General features: G+C 44.8%; 1 protein-coding gene across 1 annotated transcript in view; it reads right to left on the bottom strand.

Moving 5' to 3' along the window:
* HS1BP3 (HCLS1 binding protein 3) overlaps positions 1-24,745 on the bottom strand; it is a gene marked incomplete at its 5' end in the record, with an annotated part of 56,016 nt that overhangs the window by 20,616 nt on the left and 10,655 nt on the right. The window contains 2 exons of the mRNA XM_084262011.1: positions 18,258-18,471; positions 20,646-20,853. Coding sequence (XP_084118137.1) covers positions 18,258-18,471; positions 20,646-20,853 — 422 coding nt within the window. The remainder of the gene's footprint in view (positions 1-18,257; positions 18,472-20,645; positions 20,854-24,745) is intronic.

The raw sequence follows: 24,745 nt of genomic DNA on the forward strand, positions 1-24,745 counted from the left end.
TTGTTGTTTCTTAACTGAAAGAGAAACAGAAAGCTGCAATGGGAAAGCGAGAAAAGGCAGAAGGGAGGGTGAAAGGATGAATTTCAGCAGATATAAGGGCAGGCAAGTTAGCAAAGTGAGAGAAAAGGAGGAGGTTGAAGCTGATTGTAAATAACCAGCTACAACTGTTGACCACTAAAAATAAACAAGGATGTTTACCAGTCAGTTTTCAATAAAAGCTAAAATTCATGTTAAATCTTAAATAAACATAAAATCTTTTCAGAGAAAGGAAGCTTAATCAGGAAAAAACAGGACAGAGTGTTTGGACTTAACAAACTCTGCCAGACCTTATAGTGGAGTTACTATCAAGAACAGGCCCTAGCTCTATGTTTTGACCCTATAAAAATTGCAGTCTAAGAAAAAAATCCATCCTCTTACATTATTTAACAGTCATTACAGGTCTGTAGCTCCAAAGATAATAAATTCTTGGGCAAGTACTGTGTTGCATGCCTGTAAAGTGATATCTACATGCACTATAACTCAGCAATAAAATGTGTGACGTGACAAGAATATAGCCATAACAACCTTAATGAAATCAACCTGCCAACATCATCCCTTTATGAGCCATTCTTCACAAAATATCCTGAGCAGCTTCACAGTCAAAGTCAACCAAGCTGAAGCAAACAGGGTGTGAAAAAAAAAGCTAGTGAGCACGTTATCTGCCACATGCTCAACAGATTCAGGAGTAAACACCAAGAAAAAGAAGACCTCACAGAGAATTCATGGTACTGGAAGTATCCAATGTTGTGGTAAGGACTCTTAGAACTAGTAAATAAAAGTGCAGATGCAAACAGTAACCTCTTTGGAGAAGTGATTGTTTTTCTGAACACTGAAATGGTGAAAAAAGTGACACACAAGAGTGTACCCCTGTAGCTTCTTGTTAGATGTACTTGAAGAAGATGTATTTCTATTGAATTAGATGTATTCTGAAAAAGCCCATTAATAGTTGATGCCTCATTTATTGTGTCCAGTTCTGGGCTCCTTGATTTAAAAAGGACAGGGATCTCCTGGAGAGAGTCCAAAGAAGGGCCACGAAGATGATTAGGGGCCTGGAACATCTCCCCTATGAGGAAAGGCTGAGTAAGTTGGGACTCTTCAGCCTTGAGAAGAGAAGACTAAGGGGGGACCTAATTAAAGTCTATAATTATCTTAAGCAGGGGATGCAGGGGGAATCAGCCAGCCCCTTTTCAGTGGTCTGTGGGGATAGGACAAGGGGCAATGGCTGCAAGTTGGAGCACAGGAAGTTCCGCACCAACATGCGGAAGAACTTTTTCACAGTGAGGGTGACAGAGCCCTGGGACAGGCTGCCCAGGGAGGTGGTGGAGTCTCCTTCACTGGAGATATTCAAGACCCGTCTGGACGCCTATCTGAGTGATATGTCCTAGGGAGCTGCCTTGGAAGGGGGGTTGGACCCGATGATCTCTTGAGGTCCCTTCCAACCCCTACAATTCTATGATTCTATGATTTCCAGAAGTGTTGGGCACTCGCACCTCTGAATCATAGAACCACAGAGTTACAGACTGGTTTGGGTTGGAAGGGACCTTTGAGGATCATCTAGTCCAGCCCTCCTGACATGGGCAGAGACACCCTCCCACTAGCCCAGGGTGCCAAAGCCCCATCCAGCCTGGCCATGGACACTGTCAGGGACAGGGCAGTCACAGCTTCTCTGGGCAACATGTGCCAGGGCCTCACCAACCTTACAATATTTTTCCCTTTTATGCCCAATCTAAGCCTACCATCTTTCATTATAAAAATGACAATTTTTATGAAAAAACTTTTTAAAAAGTTATCCTGTCACTACAGGCCTTGGTGAAGTCAAATCAGCAGGACATGCAACTGCTTGGTGTGCCTCCTCCCACTGACAGGCAGCCTGGCTCTTCCACATCTACTTTATAAAGGTTTCATTTTGTTACCTAATCTTTACCTTCTTGCAAACAGGAGGTAAATATTAGGTAACACATATCATATCTAACAGCATCCCCTGCCACCTGTTTGACAGCCTCACAGCCTCACATTTTGCTCCTCTGGAGGGGACCCTTTCCCCTGTGCTGCTGCCTCATGTGAATTCCCTCCTCACTGCATCCAGAACGGGTACAAGAACCCAGACTGCGAGCACAACTCTAATTTTCATCTGCCTGTGAACAGAGAAGCTTGAAATAACTAATGTAATGAGAAAGGATGTTTGCACCAAGGCCCCTCCAGCCTCTCTCATCCCAGAGGCTCTGTGTAAAACTCTTTCTGAAGGGCGCCCTTTTTTTCACCTGGTACCTGCACAAACCCACCTCCAACCTACAGAAAACCTCCAGCAAATGACAAATGATGCCCCAGTCTACGATTTTGCCTGACATGCCTGTCACACCATATCTAGAGAGCTTATGAAAAGCCAGAGAATGGATGGTTACCAAGGCAGTGAGCAGATTCCAGCAGTAGCCAAGCAGGATTTGCACTCACTCAGAGCAAGACTGTTTCAAAGGCGCAGGGTCTCTCTACTCCATGACACGGCCCAGGGGCTGAGCCTGGCTCCCCACTGACTTGGCTCCCCACTGACTTCTCTCTCCACATCCTGCTGTACACAGAGGTCATTTTTTTCTCTTGACTGTCCTGTGGGTAAAACAAACCTCTCACTGCAACACAGAGGTGGCTCCACAGGAAACAAAATAGAGAAGGACATTGTCAGAGCTAGATGATACCGCTGTCACAGCCACAGCCCCACGCTCTGGCTGCTGCCTCTCCTGCTGATCATGAGATCAAAACCTCTTCCAGAAGAAGAAAATGTGGCTTTCCTGCCTAGAGGTTTCTTGAGTTGGTTTTTGGTTTGCTTGGGCTATTTTTTGTAACAGAGGTAAGATAAAATTGCTCTGGGTCAAATATTCCCCAGGCCACGGATATGCCTATTGCATGAAGCAATTCCACTTGTAATATGGCAGATATTGCTGGAGGTCAGACTGTAGCAACAATCACACAAGGAGCACTGGAAACACAAAACTCTCCCTCCTCAGCGAGGCACTGAGGCTCTGCAGTAGCAGCTGCAAGGGGCTCCTTTCTGCTGCAAGCAGAAAAACAGCTGACACAGTTCTGCATTTTTAAAATTGGATTCCTATTTATGTTTTTTTATCACTAACTGGCCTGACTTCTCAGCACACAAGCTTTTGCAGCATAAGTAATTTCTGGGCCTGGGCACTGGGCTGGGCACACACAACAGGCTGGCTGTCATGCTGAATGGGTTCAGCACAGGAAGGAAGCACCCTGAGCTCTTTGCAGAGCACGACAAGCTGGGAACTGAATCACAGAAACCTGGTAAATGCAAGTAATTGGCAAACATGTGACTAAAAGAAGAAGAAATAAATACCCTTTGCAAGTTTCCTGGCTCATGCATGAGATCCAGCTCAGTGCTGGTGTTATTTAACAGCTGTGGTAATATTTTAACCAAAATCATTCCCCTCCTATTGGCAAACAGTGTCTCAGAGCTCAGCTCACCCAGAGCAGCGCTATTCCCACAGCGCTCTTCAGAGATGGCAGATGGATGATCTCAGCGAGGCCTCCAACCAGCATCTCGCATCCCCAGAGAATTACGACTCGACACAAGCGACGCGAGGCTGCAGATCCACCCAAGTGATTCATTGCAGACCCTGCTCCTTGGCTCCTACTCAGCTACCTGATGATCTGCTACTGCCAGCCGCCCCCCTTGGGGCTGATTGGATTAGAAACACTGAAGATTCATGTGCTGCGAGGGATTCAGCAGGGAAAATGGATCAGAGAACACAGGCTGTGGGGAAAAATACCAGTAAACATCACGGGCTCTCAAATCCCAAACAACGTGAGATCTCAGGCCTCTGTAGAAACAAAAAGTGGCAAGTGGGAAGTGCTCTGAGCCCAGGGAGAGCTCTTTTCAGGGTTAGCTGCTGTAGAGCCATGGTGTGAGCTCGGGCAAGTAACTCAATCCTTTGGGCCAGCCTGCTGACTCACAAATCCTAAATGGACTTAATGTATATTAAAGTTACACCATTTTACATCAGTGGAGCATCTGGTGAAATTCAGCCAAGTAAGTTGGAGAGATGTGAGAAATTAACTGAGGTTTGGTAAGGGGGATTTTTTGTTCAATATATTGGGGAGTCAAAATTGTATCACTGATCTGAGTCAGTGGGAAGGACCACTGGAAAAATGATGAAATTGTGCTGATGACAGCAAGAGAGTAGCAACTATGAATAACTGCACAACATTTTAAGCTTCAACTCCCTGGTGTTACAGTGTTTGTGGTGATGTTGGAGGAAAGAATGATGGTTTCAGACAGAAAACACAGATGCAGGACATTTCAGGATCTGGGTCTGTAAGGAGAAATGCTACAGCAGACCTTTCCTCAGCCACATGGCTACAACAGAGAACCAACACCACAGCATCAGTGTGGCTGTAAACATACAGCACATCAAGCACAGCCAAAATGCCAGGTGCTGATTCACAGAGCTGCCTTGTGCCCCTCACTGAGCCCTTCTATGCTGCATGCCCAGCTACTATCTGCAGCTCCTGGCCTTACTCCTGTTTCTGTTCATCTTCTTTCACATCCCAGGAGAGGACAGGGGAGGACCCCTTCTTGCAGTTTGTCCAAGGAAAGGAAGGGTTTTGAGGTTGCCCACCTTCCCACAGCTGGCAGAATTCCACAGCAGAAGTGCCATGAGTGCAGGAGGCCTCACACCCTCCCCTGATGAACCAGGAGGCTGGGGCAGGGCTGTATCCATTTATACCACACTTGGCCTTGGTCCTGCCTTGCTCTATGTGGTGTCCTGGAATTATTATTTATTCTGCATCTGATTTTCAGTTGAAAGCACTTGAAGTAATATGAGTATGGTCTAGAGGTCTGCAAAGTCATAGCCTGAAACCACTTAGCCTGTTTACGACATGTCTTGAGCACAGAACAAAGGCACGTGTTGATGTTCAAAGGAGCAAAGTTTGATGAGATACTTCCAGAGGACTGTGTATGGATACAAACTTGATGCAGTCTTCTCCATGTCACCTTTTGGAAATGGTCCCTGTAGAGTGGGGTCCTAGGTACCAGGCCCTCTCAGGAAGAAATAAGCAGGGAGCAGAAAAGAGACTGTCCTTTGACGTGCTGTCCATCTGTCTGTAGGGTTAGGGATACCTTGGCATCCTGCATAATTCCCATCAGCAGCATCCATCTTGTAGCACCCAGTAACACCACAATGGCTCCCCTCCCATGGGCAATGGTGCTGTGCTGCCAGCAGCTGGCAACCCACTAGCAGAACAAGAGTAAGGGATGTGTCAGGCTGGGTGACATCTCCCACCACCTCCCACTGCTGACTGACAACAGACTGAAATGTCTCGATAGCCCCAAACACCTCACAACCCTTCAGAATTCACTGTCTCTGCAGCTCTATACGGCAGGGCATGTCAGCACTCTTCTGTTACAGAGCAGGAACAAAACATGGTCCTGCAAGCCAGAAGTGAGCTCTCTGCAGCCTAAACAGGATGTGTTAGAAATGAATTGAAATAAGATTCCCTTGAAACTTTGGCCAGGGGCTCCAGACCACACACTTCTTCCCGTTTTGAGCATCCTGCATTGTGTGGCACTGCCCTTGTCTCTTGGCAGCACCACCGAACAAATAAAAACAGCTCCAGGGAGGTCAGCATTTGGTGCCACAGCCCCTGGGGGAGGAAGTGAGGGTTAGCCCTCAGGAACCTCTTAAGAGCACATTTGGGATTTTTTATATTACAGGAACGGTTGGGGCCATGGCTCTGTCACGCTGTCACTCATAGCCAAGATGAGAAAGACAGATGACTCAGGAACAAGTTTCCAGGACAAGACTGCTATAAACAGCAGCAGCCTAAGCTGGCAGATAGCCCATGTCACAGATGAAAAATGAGACATCTTTAGCAAATGGGTCTAGATAATGTGGTAAGGTGGTTTTGAGGGCATGACTCCATGTTTTGTGTTTAATGATGTCTTCAAGAATGCCTCAGATGCTACTACAGACAAAAAGCAATAAAGCAAGGCAAAGAGAAGCTTGGAAACCTTCTATCCAAGCCACTCTGACCAGTTTGACCATCATGCCAAATAAGTAGCAGTTATTACAGAAAATCATGGTTCAGAGAGCAGGCCTCAGGAAACAGCCTATACTAGCAAAAACCTAGCTTCTCCTAGCCAAATGACACACCATGACTCACACCCACACAGATGAACTCCACTGTACTCCAAAACAGGCTGGCTGCAGCCATCCAGTCTCAAGTTAGTTCCTGAGTTGTGCCCACCTTCCCCCAAAAGAGTGTCAGCTGATAGGAGCCACAGCAACCAGCTACAAGGTAGCTGCAGAATGCCCTTGGTGTTTCATGTTCACAGAGCATCCTTAAGTGCCAGACAAGCACTCAGCACTACCTGCATCAAGCAGAGCTCTGTCACACGGGTCCAGCCCTGACTCCCAAATGCGTGCCTTCTTCAGGCTGTCCTGCTCACAATGAAAATCACAGAGTTAAAACTCAACACCTACACTAGCAAGTAAATTTGGTCAGGGCTTGGTCTGAGATAATGGCACACAATGTCTGTCTTGAGAGTTCTCAGCATGCTCCCTGGCATGAATTTGGCCTAGGCTAATTATTTCTTTCCCAAATGATGCCTGGATATAGTTTAGGGATCAGTACAAGCTCAGAGCCCTTCCTGTGTCCGGCTTGCTCTGGGGAATGAAAGGATTCAGTTGTTGGACAGGATCTACTTCATCCTGGTTGGCAGAGAGCAAGACTACAGTTCCTGTCTGCTTTTATTTACGAGTTTAAACCCGGTCAAATCACCTACCACAGCTGAGTATTTCACTGTGATGATAAATCTCATTATTCCTCATGATCAGAACTGGGCAGCTCGGGGCATCATATGGAAATAAAGGGTTTGAGTCTTATCCAAAATTTATGGAAGGTAATAGAAAGCATTTCTCTCACTTTAAGGGCAATTGCTATTAACAATCCCAATGCCACATTTCTGTGCAAAGGGGAACTTTTCCCCAGGCAGTCCCATGAAATCACTTTTATTCCTTTTACCAAAGGAATAATGGCAAGATCTAACTTTTAAGTGCTGTACCCAAGATGAGACCTGAGAAAGGCAAGCACAGAATGAAGAGCTGCTGGGTCCCAGATGTGTGTTGGGACTTAAGGACCCTCTGCTTTCACTGGCACTTCAGATGATTCCATATCCGTCCAACTGCTACAAGAGGTAGCAGCAAGTAGATGTGATCTCTAGGTGTGTTAATTGGTACCAGCCCATAGTTACAGCAGCTAATTAATGCATTTTTAGCAAAGTTTACAGATGGCTTCCAAAAACGGGGTTCCAAAAGCCAGTTCTTTGATCCTTTGAAACCAAGACAGAAACTTATACAGCAGATCCATGGGGAAAAGGGAACAATGGCTTTATTAAGTCTGCTGAATTAGGAACTTGACAGCATCAGTTGAAAGGAAAAGCAAGTCTCCCATCTTGATTTGAACTGAGCAAACATTCACCCCACAACCAGCTTCTTCCAGAGCAAACAATTCTGTTATACTTGGTGAACAGGAAAGCAACAGGGCAGCTCTGAATCCATCCCTCATTAGCAGTCTGTCTCATCTACAAGCAGTTCCCTGCATCTGTTGATTAAAGATTTCCCTTGCCTTCATGAAAGGAGCAGGCAAATCGATGAGGTAATGCTTTTTTATTCTAATTAAGGACTTGAGTCATCCTATTATTGTAAAGTCCATGAACAAAACATGCTTAAATCTGCCCAATTACATCATGTTCAATCCTCTTCCAAAAAATAAAGACACTGTTGATATTGTGTAGTTGTACATTTATCCTGTACCCCATCTAAAGGATGCCCTGCCTCCTACCAACCTGTCTGACTTCAGTAAGGGCTTGCTTACTACGCCTGCAGCGTGGCTCCCAGCGGCTTCTGCACGCCTTCACCGCTGGTTAGTTCTGCACTGCTGCAAATGACCACACATTGCTGTTAAACAGGAGGGAAAAATCAGGAGCTGAGAGTTCACACAGAGGACCATGGGAATGATTTCAAAGTCGGTGCCAGCTAGTGGCAATGGTATTTCATTCCAGTTCCCTGACATTACTTGGCTCTACAATTCTTCTATACAGAGAAATTTGACTGATTTAACACACTGCAAACAATTAAACAGGTCCATTAAAAATCCTGTGACATCTTTCTTAAAAGCAGGCATATCTACTTCAGCAAGCTGGTCAAATCCCAAGCTGGGTATTTACATTTATACTGGTGCAATTCCCCTTCATTCTCAGTTGAATTATGTCTTCTCCACTTACTGCCTGATGCTGCAAGGAAGTGTTGCACTAAGCTATCTAGTCCTTGCTGCATTTTACCCCAGGTGTAGTTACATCTGTGTTCTGCTTGAAAGCACTGTTGGATGGCATACACAGCTGTAATACTGCACAGACTGTTATTTGCAGTCCTTTGGGTTTAGGATGATGATACAAACATGAATTTACTATTTATAAAGCCCATTAAAGTATATTCAGTGTTCTAATCAGAAAGAAAATGAAGCATATTAAAATAATTACTTAAATTCCTTCCCAAAGGATCTTCATGTTCCAGCTGTGCATGTACTGGAATCACTCAAGCCAGCCATGACAAACTCACCAGTGAAGTTTAAGCAAGGCAATCGCTTCAACATGCAGCATAAAACCTGGGGAATTAATGACTGCATAATCTTATAGGACCAAAAACCAACACTAGAGGCAGGAAACATGAATGCAGATAAGGACAATGCTGCCATGGGAGAGGACTCTCACAAGTTTTCCTTAGGTGAGGGAAGTGACTATTTCCAGAGTAAAAGAAAATTCAGAGCAGCCAGCTTTAGATCTCAAAGTTATGCATCACAGAATCACAAGGTTGGAAAAGACCTTTAAGATCATCAAGTCCAACCATTCCTGTCCTATGCTAAACCATATCCCTAGAGTACCTCAGCTACCCTTTTTTTAAACACATCCAGAGAAGGTGACTCAATCCCCTCCCAGGGCAGCCTGTTCCAGGCCCTGACAACTCTTTCAGGAAAAATTTTTGCTAATCCAAACCTGCCCTGAGGCAGCTTTGTGCCATTTCCCCTTGTCCTATTTCCTGTCACCTGGCTGAAGAGAGCATCACCCACCTCTCTACAACCTCCATTCAGGTGGTGATAAGGTTTCCCCTCAAGTCAGGATGCCATTGGCTTTCCTGGCCGCCTGGGCACACTGCTGGCTCATATTCAGCCTGCAGTCAAACAACATCCCCAGGTCCTCCTCTGCCTGAGAGCTCTCCAGACAGTCTCCCCCCAGGCCTGTAGCACTGCATGGGGTTGTTACATCCCATGTGCAGGACGATGAAAGGGAGTAAATCTGCTGTATATTTGCATCTACACAGATTGTTTGATCTACAGTATGTGTATAACTGAGCTTTTAAAATGCAGTGATACTGAGTATATCTTCTGCTGGGGTAGAATCGTTTAGAATCATTCAGACAGAATAAAGAGACTTCCAAAGAGATGAATTTAAGGGCTGTGGCATATTGAGGCACGGACTCAGAGCAGGATGGATACCAAGACAAATTTATTACATTCTGCAGATATATATATATACAAACAAGATTCCCCCCACCCCGCCTCAGTCCCCTCAGGGATTTCAACAACTCTTCCTGGACTTGCAGGGGCAGAAGGTTGATAACTGCTCCTCCAGCTCCGCAGCTTCCCCAAGGTCTTGGCAGGGGCATCACACTGACACCATCTCCTCCTCCAGTTCCACAAAGATGTCCTTTTGCTAGCAGTGTCCCCATGGAAGATGAGGCTGTCGTTCCCTTTCCTGGAAATGATGAGGGCACAATGAAGCAGGTAGGGACTTGGGGGTCTGAGATGTGCCAGAGAATCGTATTGGAATCATTTTGTTTGGAAAAGACTTTCAAGATCATCAAGTCCAACTGCTAACTTAGCACTGCCAAGTCCAAACACTTTACCATGTCTCTACGCAGCACAGCTATGTGTCTGTTAAACGCCTCCTGGGATGGTGGTGACTCAACCGATTGTTTCCCAGGGCAACCAGTTCTAATGACTGATAACCCCCTTGGTGAAGTGATTTTTCCTAATGTCCCATCTAAACCTCCCCTGGTGGAACCTGAGGCCTTCTTGGCCAAGGCTGTTGTGGTTCCCCATTCCTCACTACCTGGTCCCGTGCTGTGGACTCATCTCCATTGCTCATCTGTCCCAGGCGTCTCTTCACGGATCTCAAGAAACGAAATGTGAGACACATGAAGTGGACCATCTCGAGGATTTGGCAGGCACCGAGAAGCAGCCAGAACATGTCCTCCATGTTGTTGTAGCCACCATTCTGCTCCAGAGGGTCGAATGGGTCAGTGGCCATGCTCTGTGCGTCAAGGGGCTGATGCTCCTGGCTCTCTGGATCCACGGCAGTCCTGCCCATCAGCCATCTCTGGGGGTTGACAAGGTGGATAGTGCCTTTCCATTTGGTGGTGTTGGTTTCGGCCACAGCGGGTGGTTGGTTCTGGCCTTCAGGATCATCTTGCACCTTGACTTCTTCCCAGTCAGGACGGATGTAATTGTCACGGACAGGGGGGGATAAAGGTACTGTGTTGAGAGCCACAGTGAGGGTCAGAATTGGGATGAACCTCATCACTGTCTCTCTGAGTAAAGCGCTCTGAAAAAACAAGCTCCTTTGGGCTGGCCTCCTGAGCAGAGCTCAGACAGCGACCTCCTCCACAAGCAGTACCACTTGTGCCTGTGCTTCCAAGGGCTGGCAACGTGACAAGCCCCAAGCTGATACCATGCAAGGCTCTGTGATGACACAAGGCCTTTGCCCACCTGCCTGGCAACAGATGAAGGCTGAGGCGGAGCTGGGGAGGCCCTGTGCATGTGGATTTTGGAGTCTGCTGCTCCCACCCAGAGGGCACCAAGCCCAGCAACACTGTGTGTGATGGGACTTGGGTCTAAGAATCCCAGAGAGTCACGGGGCAGGCCTGCCCTTATAGGGACATGGGCGGCAAACACCACACTGCCAAGCCCCTGGGGCACGATCTCCTGTGGTTTCCATTTAAGTTAGAGCCAGCTGTCACCTTCTGCAGAAATCAGTACCCTGCAATCTCTGCCATTGAGGATTCTCATGCCATCTTTATTTTCCATACACCCAGTGGTCACAGATGTACAAATAAAGTTTTCATGCACCAAGACTGCGGTCGACCTCTTCTGGCTCATTAATCTAAATTTTGCCTGCCTGGTGTGATGGATCAGGTTTTTGTGGAAAACCAAGGCTAGAATTGATCCTGTGAATGTTGCAGAATTACATAAATAATCACACATCCTAGCCTGAAATAATTATTGCAGTTGTCTGAGCAGCTCTTTTGGAAAGATTTAATTAACTTCACCTCAATACAGTCTGTAAGTAAGGTAATACAAGAAGGTATTAAAGACTTATTGATGCGTTCTCATCTTTTTCCTCTCTTTGCTGGGAAACAACACTGCAGCAGACTATGTCCTTGCTTTTCAGAAGAATTTCAACTATCGGAAATGTTGCAGAAAAAGACTAACAGATTTGTTTACTGAGATTTTGTAAATCACCAATCCGACAGCAGCTGGATTGGAATGGCGACAAATACTTGTGTCACTTGGCAAGGCAACAGTGGAGAATGCCTTGCAACCTAAGCTTGTGACTCAACAGCCGATGGAAAATAAAGATCTGCCTGTTTAAATCTCTGAAGGCTTCACAGCTGTGAGCACAGATACACACACTGCAAGGAAAACAAGGCTCAGTCTTCCTTTTGTTGTTCATTGTTTTAACTGTTGGAATTTCATTAAAGAAAAGATAACCTGTATCTTGTCTCTCCTTCGATTTCCTGACACCTTCAGTCTCTCTCAGCTGATCAGGACAGACTGATGTTTCTATTGCTGTGTATAAATCCTACTGGATTCAGAGGAGAAGACATGCACGTACCTGGCTAGACGAAAAGGCAGAATTTATGAGTGGCTGAGGGGCAGGAGGATGCCTGAGAAGTGGCATCCTGAGGAGTGGCAGGAATACAGCCCTGCCAACCGAGGACCAGAAGGCGCAGCAGCTGAACACACTTTTTGAGAAGTTTGCTCCAGACCATCTGTCCAGCAGACAGCAGCTGTGCCACACCACCACTCCAGCCTGCAGAAATTCTCTTCCTTGGAGGTGAAAAATCCACTAGCAAGCACTATGCCCTCACCTATCACAGCTCTGGACACCCCATGAATAAAACCACTTGGAAGACGCTAAATGCAGGACTCCACTTAAGTTGATTTCTGCCTCTTCATCAGCCCTTCTCAGCAGTCCAAGGTTTCTTGGAGAGGAAGCAAAATCAAATGTGCCACACATTTCTACCCCAAAGACAAAAGGCCTAGGCCACTCTAGCCCCCCCTGCCACAACAGGGAAGAAAAGGAAAGAGAGCATTGGGATGAACAGCTCAGGGGTCAAACTCTAACCTGGTTGCTATTAGGGGGCTAGGAGACATGAAGATGGAGGACACAACCCAAAAAGAACTGCTGGCTTGCATGCCAACCTACCTCCTCCTGCAGCCAGCCTGACTCCACAGGGCTCTGGCAAGGTCAGGGCTGGCTGCCTGGCTGCTCGTTCTCTGCCAATCTGTTGCTCAAAGCCATCGCCCATTTAATCTGCAGCCAGAAAAGCCCCTGAGTCCTTCAATAATCTCCTTTACCAACTAAACCCAGTATCCGCAAACCTCTGGCACCAGGAGTGGTGGAGCTTGACCCTGGCAACAACTAGCTACAAGGCTTTTAAAACACTTTTGGCAGCAGGCCCCCAGAAGGTCAGCCCTCTCCAGCCCCATCCCTTCCTACCTATTGTTGGAAAGGCACAATTTAGGATGAGGTGAAGGCACAAGGGGAAATCCTCTGAAACAATAGCAAAGGTAGAGAGTAGAGACAGAAACTCTGCAGGACACACAAGGAGACAGAAGAGCTCTTGCCTGGGGACTACCCACCTCTGAGCTCTGTGAAGCTTGCCAGGAAAAACCTAGGGCTGAGGGAAGATACACTGTCAGTGAGAGATTTAGGGAGGCAAAAGAAAAAGGGCGGAAGGGAGGGAGCCGCATGTGGAGGAGAGGATCCTGTGAGGGGCTGCTGAGAGCTGATGAAGACAGGAAGGGAAAGCACAGGAAAAGGTGGGTTCTCACAACACAGTAAACAAATACTACCTCAGAAATTAACTGCAGCTGAAGAAATGCATGCACTGAAAGGGCTGCTGCAGGCTTTAACCCATGAAGCACTCATGCTTCTTTGGCAAACTTGCTGCTGCTTTGTTCAGAGGAGCTGGTTCTGAGGCATTTCAATCAACTGCTGTCTCGGGTTTATTGGAGTAAACTGAATACAAGCATTAAAATCAGTTGTTCTAACTACAAAGGAGAGGAGAGAGATGCTAAAGCTCTTGGCTTCAACCTACAAACAATAAAACTGCACAGTTCAGCCACAGAGGGAGAAGACAAAACCCAATGCAGTTACTGTGATGTGTTTTAAGTTGTTTTAAGATTCAGAGCTAGAAATGCCTAACTTGATCCTTGGATCAAGTGAAAAAAATCTAAACCTGGTGCTTGTATTCCCTACAGAAAGCAAAACCATAGGAACCCTTCAGGGCAGACTGAGAGCAAACCCAGCAGCAGGCAGAGCACTAACCCCCATGGACAGAGGAGCTCAGATCCATACTTTTCCTTTTAGTAATTCCTTCACACCCTGGGTTTGAGCACAGTTCAACTGTTAGGACAGTCCCTAGTGCTCCTGACAACCTGCCTTCTCCTAAACCATCCTAGTCACTGTCCAGGAGGCAGCAGAGACCAGCAGCTATACCCACTGGGCATTCCAAATGTAGCAAACCTACTTCATGGGCAGGAGAATGTAATGGTATAGACATGGCCAGATCCTACCCAGTCAGCCTCAGCTGACATACCCTGGCATGGCTCAGATGACTACCACCGAGGCTGCTCGGGATTCCTGCTTCACAGAGCTCTCATCACTCCATGCAAATCCTATCTCAAAACACTGATAAATTGCATCCTTTTCCAGTGCAGAATTTTCAGGAGTATCATCAAGAATATAAAACTGGAAGAGGGTAGATTTAGATTAGACAGAAGGAAGAAATTCTTCCCTGTGAGGGTGGTGAGGCCCTGGCACAGGTTGCCCAGAGAAGCTGAGGCTGCCCCTGGATCCCTGGCAGTGTTCAAGGCCAGGCTTTGGGCACCCTGGTCTAGTGGAGGGTGTCCCTGCCCATGGCAGGGGGTTGGAACTAGATGGGCTTTGAGGTCCCTTCCAACCCAAACCATCCTGTTATTCTATGAATATCCTAGCTGCAGGTGAAGAACTCCTCCATCTTGTGGTTGCCTTCCTTGCCTTTCCCTTCACAGGATTAGCCTCTTTCAGAACCAGTATTCTTGCTTCTCTCAGTCCTGAAGGCATTCCAGTTGGAAACACCCTGCAATTGTGACTATCTGCACAGTAATGTTTTGCAATTTACCCGGAAAATCCTTTAAAAGACAACAGTGTTAAAAGATACTGTACTTCTAAAAATCCAGGTATATTGTCAAAATGTCATGGTAGCCTACTGGGTACTTAAATATATGTTTCTGCAAACACTGAGATAGATAGTTTTAAGGAAGAGTGATAAAGAGTGGTATTGCATTCACTTTAAGGAGAACAGTAGGGAGAAAGATAAGTCAAGGTACCTAATACTGTTTCTACAGTGTGGAGTAAAATGCATATCTGATTTTCTCCTTGTAAAGGAATTAAAACATTTTAACAAAGGGCTATTGTAATGATTGTGGCTTACCTGAAAAAAAAAGAGATACTAACTTAAAAAAAAATAGTTTGGCTATGAAAAACCTTGTGTCTTACAAGTCACTGTACACACACACTGCCAAAAGAAATAAAGGGAGCTAGAAATGTGCCACTGCTACAAAAGTGAGTTCACTCATTCCCTGCTGCACAGCGGGTGTCAAAGGACCATCGTACTCAGTATCAGGAGCGCTTGTTCTTACAGGACCTGTACATTCTGTCCAAAGCTGAAAAGATTTCTACAAATGTCCAGTAAAACTTGCAGAGTAACTGGTGACAATACACTGGAATAACAATAGGCAAACTATCAAGAGCAGCAGTGAGAAAAGAGAAGATACACCCCTCAAAAACCTATTTGAAATTAATTTCAACATGCACCCCACAAATGTAACATGATTTTTGACCACCTCTTTTTCTAGAAAGAACTAGGAGGGGCAGGGAGGAAAGAGGAGTGGTGCTGAAAACTTCAGCAGAAATATGTATTACAGTTTTTGAAATGTCCCTGTTTTGGATAATAATAACAACCCCAACAGTCTTTCTGTATTAAAGATCCCAGACACAGCCCAAGATCACTCTGCTAACACAGAAAAAAAACTTTTTGGCATGAGTATCATGTAACAGAGAAACACAAAGTTTGCAGACCACCATTACAGCCACAAAAGCTGAAGAGCAGAACTGGCAAGTGAGTTGCCCACCAAACATGAAAGGGCAACTCCCACACAGCCTTGAATGCAAGGAAAAGAATCAGCCCAACTGAGATGTCTCCTCTGGGCAAAAGGAACCAGACCGTTATGAGCTTCCACCTGGATGATCACTAGCAATACCAAACCAGAAAAAAGACCCTAGTTTATCATTTTACCCCTAAGGCCAGTACATTTAACTGGATATCTGATGGTTCAGTAACACAGCAGCAGTGTTGGGGTAAATCCAAGTCACAGCCTTCTGGCCCAGGAGGAAAAGTTGTTACCAAATGAAGCGTGCTGACAACATATGGAGGCCTGTGCTACTGGAGCAGTTTCATCCTCATCCAGAAAGAAAAAAAACCTGTACCGTTATGCCAAACACATGATTCAACTTAGGTCAGATCTCTGCTGCTCAAGCACCCTGGCCACTGATACTGCCTGGAACGGACGAGTTTGTTTCAGTGCTGACTTTACATCTTTTCAATGTTTTTTCACAGGGGAAAGGATGGTGGATTTTTATTTTCTTTTAAAACCTGAATTTACTAGGCATTAGGGAGCAATTTTCCACTTAACATATTTATCCAGTCTGCATCAACTCCTTTTTTATTCATCCCCATCCCAGAGTAACTTCAAGCAGCTGTGAAGCTCTGAAGCTGTGAGGCAGGCCTGCGAGCTCCCTCTTTAAAGCCTGTAAACTGCCTAACATTTTAATGGGTACAGAAACATCCTTGAAGTGGTCACCCAAGAAATGCCCACCCACTGATGGCTAAGCTCCTGTTTTTAGCCTCTTACCTAGGCATCTGTTTACTAGATGGCATAAAGCTGGGATACAACGCCTGTGTCTGATGGGATCTCATCTCATCGCCACTGACACGAGGTGAAAATATCTCCCATGGAAGCAGGGTGAGTTACAGGAGAACAGAGACAATGTACAGATAGATTCAGGGTTCTCATTTCCACTTTCATGTTTCTGCACATGTGAGACTTAGAAAATTAATAATGCATCCTTAAAGAGGTATGTTTTCTTTATAGATAGCCAACGACCAGTTTATACTGAAAAACATCTGAGTGTGTAACACGTCGTGCTGCCGACCTGTACCGGTGGAGACCACACTGTTTATATACATGACATTATTCTGATTCTGTTTTCAAAAGGAATGAAAGCAATAAACTAAAAGAGGATTAAATACCAGATCTTGTCATCCTTCACTGCATTAAAAGACCAAAATAATCACGAGTTTCAAACGCTGTGTCAAACTGTGCCGAACAGAAAAGCAAACTCCTTGCTTGTTCTTGGCACAGCAAGTTCTTTACAGCTCCTACTTGTTTTAAGTCGGAAAATACAACATTGCATTTGCTAACCCAATAGATCATTTTCCTATCCAAAAAAGGACAGCTTCTTCTGTAAACTTACCAACTAAGGACCATTTTGTGGGAAGTACTGTTTTATCAAACTTTGCACTGTAAATACTTATGTAACTTTTTAAAACTGTTCTTCAACAAAAGAGTAATTCCGATGCTGAGTAATTAAGCACATGCTTTGTCAAAACAATAATATTTATAAAGTTTTCTGGTGATATGTAAAGGATTAAATGCTTCAAGTAAAAAGGAAGATATCTGGACATCAACAACTACATATGATTACAATGGCAGGCGCAAAGCCCAAATGGTGCTTCCAGCATTAGTCATTGTAGTTGCACCAACTTAGTGTGGGAGACTCAGGCTTAGAGCCTGAAGTGAATAATCCCCTCAGAAATAATTCAAGGTAATTGGGAAACATGAAGAGAGGACTCTGGTTTGTTACTACCAGTTACTGCCTACTGCTGTGAAGAAGCACTTGGAAAGCACTGTCTGGGTCCAAGACAGAGAACATTCAGCCACTGTGGGTGGCTGAAACAATTCAGTTGAGTCAGGCACATCAAGAACAGCTAATCCTTTTCTACTTGGGCATCTAAAGCTTGAGACACCCTAAAAATGTAGTCAGTACTCATGATCCCAGCCATTGAGAAACTAAATTTGCTTCCAGGCTTCAGTATTTAGGAATGTTTGGGAAAATAAGTTAGAAATTCCATCTTGAAGTGAAGAAAATAACTGTGAAAGTTACTGAGCAGGTAACTAAACCCAGATCCTAACTCCAGCAAGCTTTGATTTGATTATTCTGCTTCTCAAGCTGTTATTACTTATACCTTAACAGCCTTTACATGAGACACCTTTAGATAAGGGAAGAAGAAACGAAAGGCCTATTTGTGAATATCATGATTGAAATACTGACTCTTTTGCTCTTCCTGCTGCTGTAACTTTACCTCCTGTAGACACAAGTCAGCTCAGAAAGCAGTACCAGGCACTGTAAACACCAGTGCACTCCAGACCTGCACATACAATGGAGCCTGGTGGCTTTATGTTTTATGGTGGGACACTGCAGTGTCCAGTAAAGTACCTGTTGTAGCTGACATTGTTACAATGTCCCTCTGTCACCTGAACACTCTGAAGAGGCACTATAAATTCTTCCCTCTACTGAGGTACCTCCATCCAACTAGATCGGAACACAGTATCAGAGGCCTCTCCTCCTCTGTGAAACTCAACTGAAAGTAGTTGATGGTACAAAATGTTGGGGTGAGGGGACAGTGACTAAATTGAACAGCCTTATTTGTTTAAAAACGAGGCTATAAACTAAATAGCAAAGGTACTACCAGCCATACCTGATTAGACCAAGAGGGTCTAAATCTTCCTCCTCCTCTTCCTCTTCGTTTTTCATCCCCTTTTTGGCATCTTTCACTGAAGAAAGCTGTGAGATTAGGTCAGGTGTCTTTTCCTCCTTGAAAAAATCCAGTGCCTCACCTTCTTCATCTTCTCTCTCCTTGTCATCAGGAATGTTTTTACCCTTTAAGTCAATGGTACTAGAAGATTTTGTTCCTGCAAAATGCAATAAAGGTGCAAAACTGAGTACACAGGCTAACAACCATTTTATTTAATACCTCTACCTGTTCCTGATGGTTTTGTTTGGGGAATGAAGGATATCATAGCTTTTGTGAAACTCTTGCAACATTCCTGACTATCCCTTTTATCAACTGATGTGTTGTCATGTATCTGATCTGTTCACTGATTTCAAGCGGTTAAGTAGAGAAGGACAGAGGAACTTTATCTGAGCCATAGCAGTGCATGTCTAGTCTGCTTATTTATGTTCCTTCTGTAGTCAATGGAAACAATGGAATTTCTACACTGTGATTCATCCCAAAGTTCCTTCTGAACTGCCTGTTTCTCTCCACTGGCTATAGAGAGGCTGTAAATACTCTGCTTACATACAGGTAGCTAACTTTCATATAACTAGTCAAGCTCAAGTCCACTTTTTGTTACTGACTGAATTCATTTAAGGTAAAATTAGAGCATTGGAAACATGAAGCAGTTTCCACAGCAGCTCTTCAATTTACACTCAAAACCAAAGCTTGAGGTTCTAACTTCCTTCAGTATGCAAAGGCATCAATCTGAATCATGTGCTTTGACCAAGTCTTCTCACCATACTTGTTATACACAAAGCCCAGAAGAATGAGGAGAGAACTACTCCTTGCTGTGGGGTTCAGGAAAACAATTTAAAATAATGAGACTAGCTAAAAATAGGCTAATGAAGACCACAATAGATAAAATACATGGTTTTATCCTTTTGACTGTTGAAGTGACATTGCATGGGAGACTCATCTCACAGTTTTTCATGCTTGCATCAGCCAAGCTACCCAGGACAGAGTTTGTTGACTAAATGTGGGTGTCTACACCGAGTGAGTGGTCTTATGCTGTCCTTGGAGGAAAGAGAGTGCTGGTCAGGGTAGGCAGTGGATGTTAGGATGCTATTATCTTTACCCAGAGTCATCTGTGTTCTACCATGTTGATTTTCCCTAGACACCCCTGAATATATTGACTATGCCTCCAAAAACTGTAAGGAAAGGGTACACAACTAGCTTGAGGATCAGCAGTGTATGTATTGAATTCCACCTGGCTTGGTAGGGTGATACTTATATTATTCTAAGGAAGATTTTGATGAACAGGTCACATGCACCACATCTGTCCACAGTACAAGGACAGTCCAGACTAATTCAGCTGTAGACACGTGCACTGTGGGTAGGTTAATCAACAAAGGTTAATCAACAGGGATTCTGAATTCTCTATGCAAGGGACCTACACTGCCAGTGAATAAACTAAACCAAAACCCAATAAAAAAAAAAAAAAAATTAGCAAAAGAGTTTTGGCAAATATTGTGCAATTTTGCCCCCTTTACTTTAGAAAGCTGCCAGTCTCACAGAACTTCTAATCTGGCCACATGTGACACATCTGCAAGATCAGCTGTTCTAACACGGTGCAGCTTCACTTCCTTAAAGCTAATGTTACACTGAGAATCTTGCACAGCACCAGGCTGGAGTATTCCCTGCTCAGTAGCTCCCAGATGAATTAAGAGCAGAGAGCCCATCTGTTTCATACACTTCTTGACTCCCTGCTATGCCCAAGGAATGTAAGAAAGGGACTATATGAATTACTGAGAGTGACAGCAGGAGCTGGACATAAGGTTAATTTAAAAACAAATCCCAACAAACATGGCCAGAGAATGGGTTTAACTAACATGGTACCTGTCTTTTATTCAGATCTTTCTCAGGGTCAGTCATTTTCTGTAGGACCCTCTTCAGCAAGGTCCAGCAGTTTTATTAGGAATGAAAAACAGACAAAACATACAACAGTTGTTCACTAAGGGAGACCCTGCCCTGTGCCTTTAAGGCCCATCTCCTCACTGACAATAAATGACTATTTAGCATTCTAACTTAAATGTTCTGAATTCCAGCTATGGTATATGCCTAAGGGAAATCAGAGACAGAGGGATAGCACCTTCAGAGTGGTATCAACCCTTCTGAATGAGGCATGTGTCCACTGAGAAGAGGGGAAAACAGAAGCACATGACTGTGCAGCACTATAGATGCACAAGCAGCTATTTTCTGTGACAGCCTTTATTCTGGCCTTCTCTAGGTTTGACTCCTTGAATCAAGAACTTTGTAAAACTTTTATCAAGCACATTCATGGGAAAGGGGACACTCACATCTTTTAGTTACCTAAAAATTCCAGTAACTCAGGACTCGTTGCTAGCTCCTCATCCTTTGAGATGAACTTCATGATGTCATTGAACATAGCTCTGCGTTCACAGATGTCAGATTCCCCCACGAAGAGAACTTTTCTAGGCAAGAGTGGAAGAGAAGCCTTTGGATACCGTGCTGCCAGTCTCTGGTAGAGCCCCTCTATCTCACTGTACTTCTTGGAAACCTGCAATGAAACATGGTGCCTGAATTAAGTTTCTTTATAGGGAAGACATGTACAGCAAGCAGCAGTTTAAGTGCTGTGAAACATTAACTCTGGAAACTGAAGTGGAAAAACATGTATTAGCAAGGAGCTTTGCATACAGCCTAGTAAAAGCCTGTTATCTGCACAGTGAATCCCCAAGCATTGTTGCTGGTCTTCTAATTCTGCTATTAAAATCTGCTCCCTAATGGAACTGGAGTTCATTGCCAGATACCCAGCATCCATTTGTCTGACTCATCAACTAATGAAATACTGGGAAGGTGACTGCATCAGATACTTTTCTCTGACAGCAAAAATCCTTGTCTACTAGAAATGAGCTATATGATGCCCAGCCCTGAGACAGGAAGAACAAGAAGCCCAGCCAGGTAGGTATCTGATGGAGAAAGCAGCCTGAATCTTTCCACCATTAAGCCCGAACACCCATCTCTCAGCCCTGGTGGGTTTCAGTGCCCTTCTGCCTGTTGCGGCTTAAAAAACGGGCATGTTTGCTGCCCTGCAGACTACCTAATGCAGGAACCAAAGGGCAAAGCCCTCAGCTGACCTCTGGCTATTCAGTTTATCCATGAGAAAACAAAACCCAACAACTTGGCCATGGTCTAGAAGTTCTTATACCAGGAGAAGATGCCAACAGTGAATGGAGTCATTCCTTCTGCAGACAAAGGCAGGAAGCCTGAGAAGAAAAAAGGCCCAAGATATTACAGGAGAAGCAATAACCATGGGAACACTGGTGAGAACTGGGGTGGCTACTATGCCACATTAAGTTTTGAATTCGGTACCTTAAAAAGAAAACAACATGCAAAACCCCCACAGAAACAAAACATGACATTGCTGGTGTAATTGAGGGTGACTGTCATACTCTGTGACTGTGGTATTATATAGACAATATATTCATTGTAGCCCTTCACAACCCCCTAATCTATTAGTGTGCTTCAGTGAATACAGCGTTAGATTAAAAACAACCACCCCAAAAACTACAATCAGAGGAGTACATATGGGACAGATCCTCCCTCTACCAGGGCTCAGCTGTTACACTCCTGTGACACATTGTCTAAAATAACCAGCCAGCAGCTCCCTCACTGCCCCCAGCCAGTGAGATGGGGGGAGTACTGAAAAAAAGAGTAAAACTTGTGGGTTGAGATGAAAAGCAGTTTAAAGTGACAGAAAAGGAAGATGACGATGATGATGATTATGATAAAAGACTATACAGAACAAGTGACGCACAGCACAATTGCTCACTACCAGAGTCCTAGATAGTTCCTAAGCTGTGGCCCTTCCTGGCCAGCTCACCCCAGTATCATACAGAGCATGACACTGCGTGGTATGGAATATCTCTTTGGCCAGTTTGGGTCAGCTGCCTTGGCTGTGCCCCTTCTGTCCCCTCCCAGCTTCTTGTGCACCTCCTGCAGAAGGCTCATGCCTCCTCGCTGGCAGGGCCTGGGAAGTGGAAAAGTCTGTCACTGTAAACACTGCTTAGCAACAACTAAACATCAGTGTGTTCTCAACAATATTTTCCTCCTAAATCCAAAACACAGCACTGTACCAGCTACTAGGATGAGAATTAACTCTATCCCAGCTCAAACCAGGACACATACGTTGGTGAACTGTAGTGGAGTGAATTCCACTTGACAGCCTCAAGCACTACATCTTGGTATGCAAGAAAGCCAAGTTCATCCACCAATACAGTAATAAAAGAAAGTCAACCCAGCAAAAAGCACAGAGTAGAAGGGGAATTAATTATAGATTAACCCAGAGTCTATGAATTGCATCTATACTGGCAAATTAAACAGCATCAGGACATATTCCCAGGCCCTGGAACCTGAGACTGTCTATTAGGAACCTTATGGTGTCTACTGCAACCTGACATTGTCCAGCACGTTTTTGACCCTGGGCAGCCAACACTCTTCCAGGTAACTTTTCAGTTCAAGACTTAGCCTGGTGTAGAGACCACTCAGTAGCCAGTTTGGGTAACATTGCCCATTGCAGATAGTAAGGAAGTTTCATACCATGGATGCAGTCAGACTGTGCTAACTGCCCTCCAGGCCAGAGAACAGGTCCTGACATTAATAGATACACCTTGACTAGTTTATTAAATTAGTGTAGGCGTAAAAAGCAATAACCTCCTTAGCTTTCATGCTTCCCTGCCTTCTGCAGGAATTATCAATGCTAGTTAATATGAAAAATATTTGCATTTCAGCTGTATTCACTAGGGGTTCAGCATCCAGTCACAAACACCAAGCAGCTCCACAGGAAAGATCTGAAGCACAAAACCCAAACCTAAGTCAACAGAAAAACAGGAATTCTAGACTTGTCTCCTCCTAGCAACAGAAGTCAGTGAGAGCAACAGTACGCCCCTGATATGCAATTCAGCAGTCAAGCACTCAAATGTTAGCAATACAGAGATGTTCCCAGAATAAGACCATCTCCCCTTTGAAAGATACCCCCCAAAAAAGAGAGGAAAGCAATTCTGGAATTTCTGATTTGCTGTACGTTTCTAGTTTGCTAGGTCCCAGTAGCACTGCGAACAGGGTAAAAAACCAGACCCCCTCCCAAAACTAGTGTGTAAGCACAAATATAAAGGCAGCCAGGAATTCACTGGTACTTTTTCAAAATAATAAAGTGTTTCCTTTCACTCAGAAGAAAAAAAAATGAAGTCTGATTTGTGATAAAAGTCTAACAACATCTAATTTCAATATTAACAAATTAATGTCTTGAAGCATTACAAGACAGCAGCCAATCAACAAGACTATGCCAAAAACAGCTTTAAAATACTAAAAAAGTAACACTGAACTGACACATACAAACTTATTTCTTTCCTCACTTAATTTTCATTCCTCCTCTATCAAACTCTGTAAATTATTCATAAATCTCAATTTATGTCTAATTACACCATTGAACCTAAAGTAAATGCACACCCCCACATCCTATCGCTAATTGAGCCTTTGTGACTCTGCGTGGGCTCTGAACAACAACACCACCCGTAACAGGCGACACAGCATACGAAGTGTGATAGTGCTGTATCCGGAGCATGCTAATCGGCTCCCACAAGCCTGCAGCACACCACGCAAGCCAATATCCAGCAGTGTGGGGATGCCCTCTGCTGGGATAACCTACCACACAGGCAAGATGTTAAACCTCCAGCCCACACCATTCCTTCCTTACCTAAACCCAGCGCTGGCCCTTGCAAGCTGAGAGCTGAGGCTCTGCCTGCTCTCCCTCTGCCTCAAACCCTGGCTGCTACTGGTTCCTCTCCATCTTCGCTCACCGCTACTGCCATCTCAACCTTGGGGTTCAGACTGGCTGAGTCAAACAACCTCAAACTGATGCATGTAGAATCACAGAATGGATTGTGGTTGGATGGAACCTTTAAACAACATCTAGTTCCCACCCCCTGCCATGGGCAGAGACACCCTCCACTAGCCCAGGGTGCCCAAAGCCCCATCCAGCCTCACCTTGAACCCTGCCAGGGATCCAGGGGCAGCCACAGCATCTCTGGGCAACCTGTGCCAGGGCCTCACCACCCTCACAGGGAAGAATTTCTTCCAAATGTCTCATCTAAATCTCCCCTCTCTCAGTTTAAGGCCATTACCTGTTGTCCTATCAAAGACATTTCATCCAGGAGATGAGGTTTGGTCACAGATTTTTTACAACAAGCATTTTAAATCAGATGCTCTGACTCTTGTTTAGAAAGGTCCTGGCAGTCAGGCTCTGGGTTTCACCAGGTTTCACATCAGCTTCTGAAATCTGTGGGATTTGATGGCGATGTCATTCGTTGCCATCCTAAAGCTGTAATAAAGCAGCACCAGCTTTCTGATCCAGTTAGACACAGTGAGATTATTCTTGCCTGAAATTAGACTCT

This window comes from Gallinula chloropus (genome assembly GCF_964237585.1).
Source record: "Gallinula chloropus genome assembly, chromosome: 3".
NCBI classification, from domain to species: domain Eukaryota; kingdom Metazoa; phylum Chordata; class Aves; order Gruiformes; family Rallidae; genus Gallinula; species Gallinula chloropus.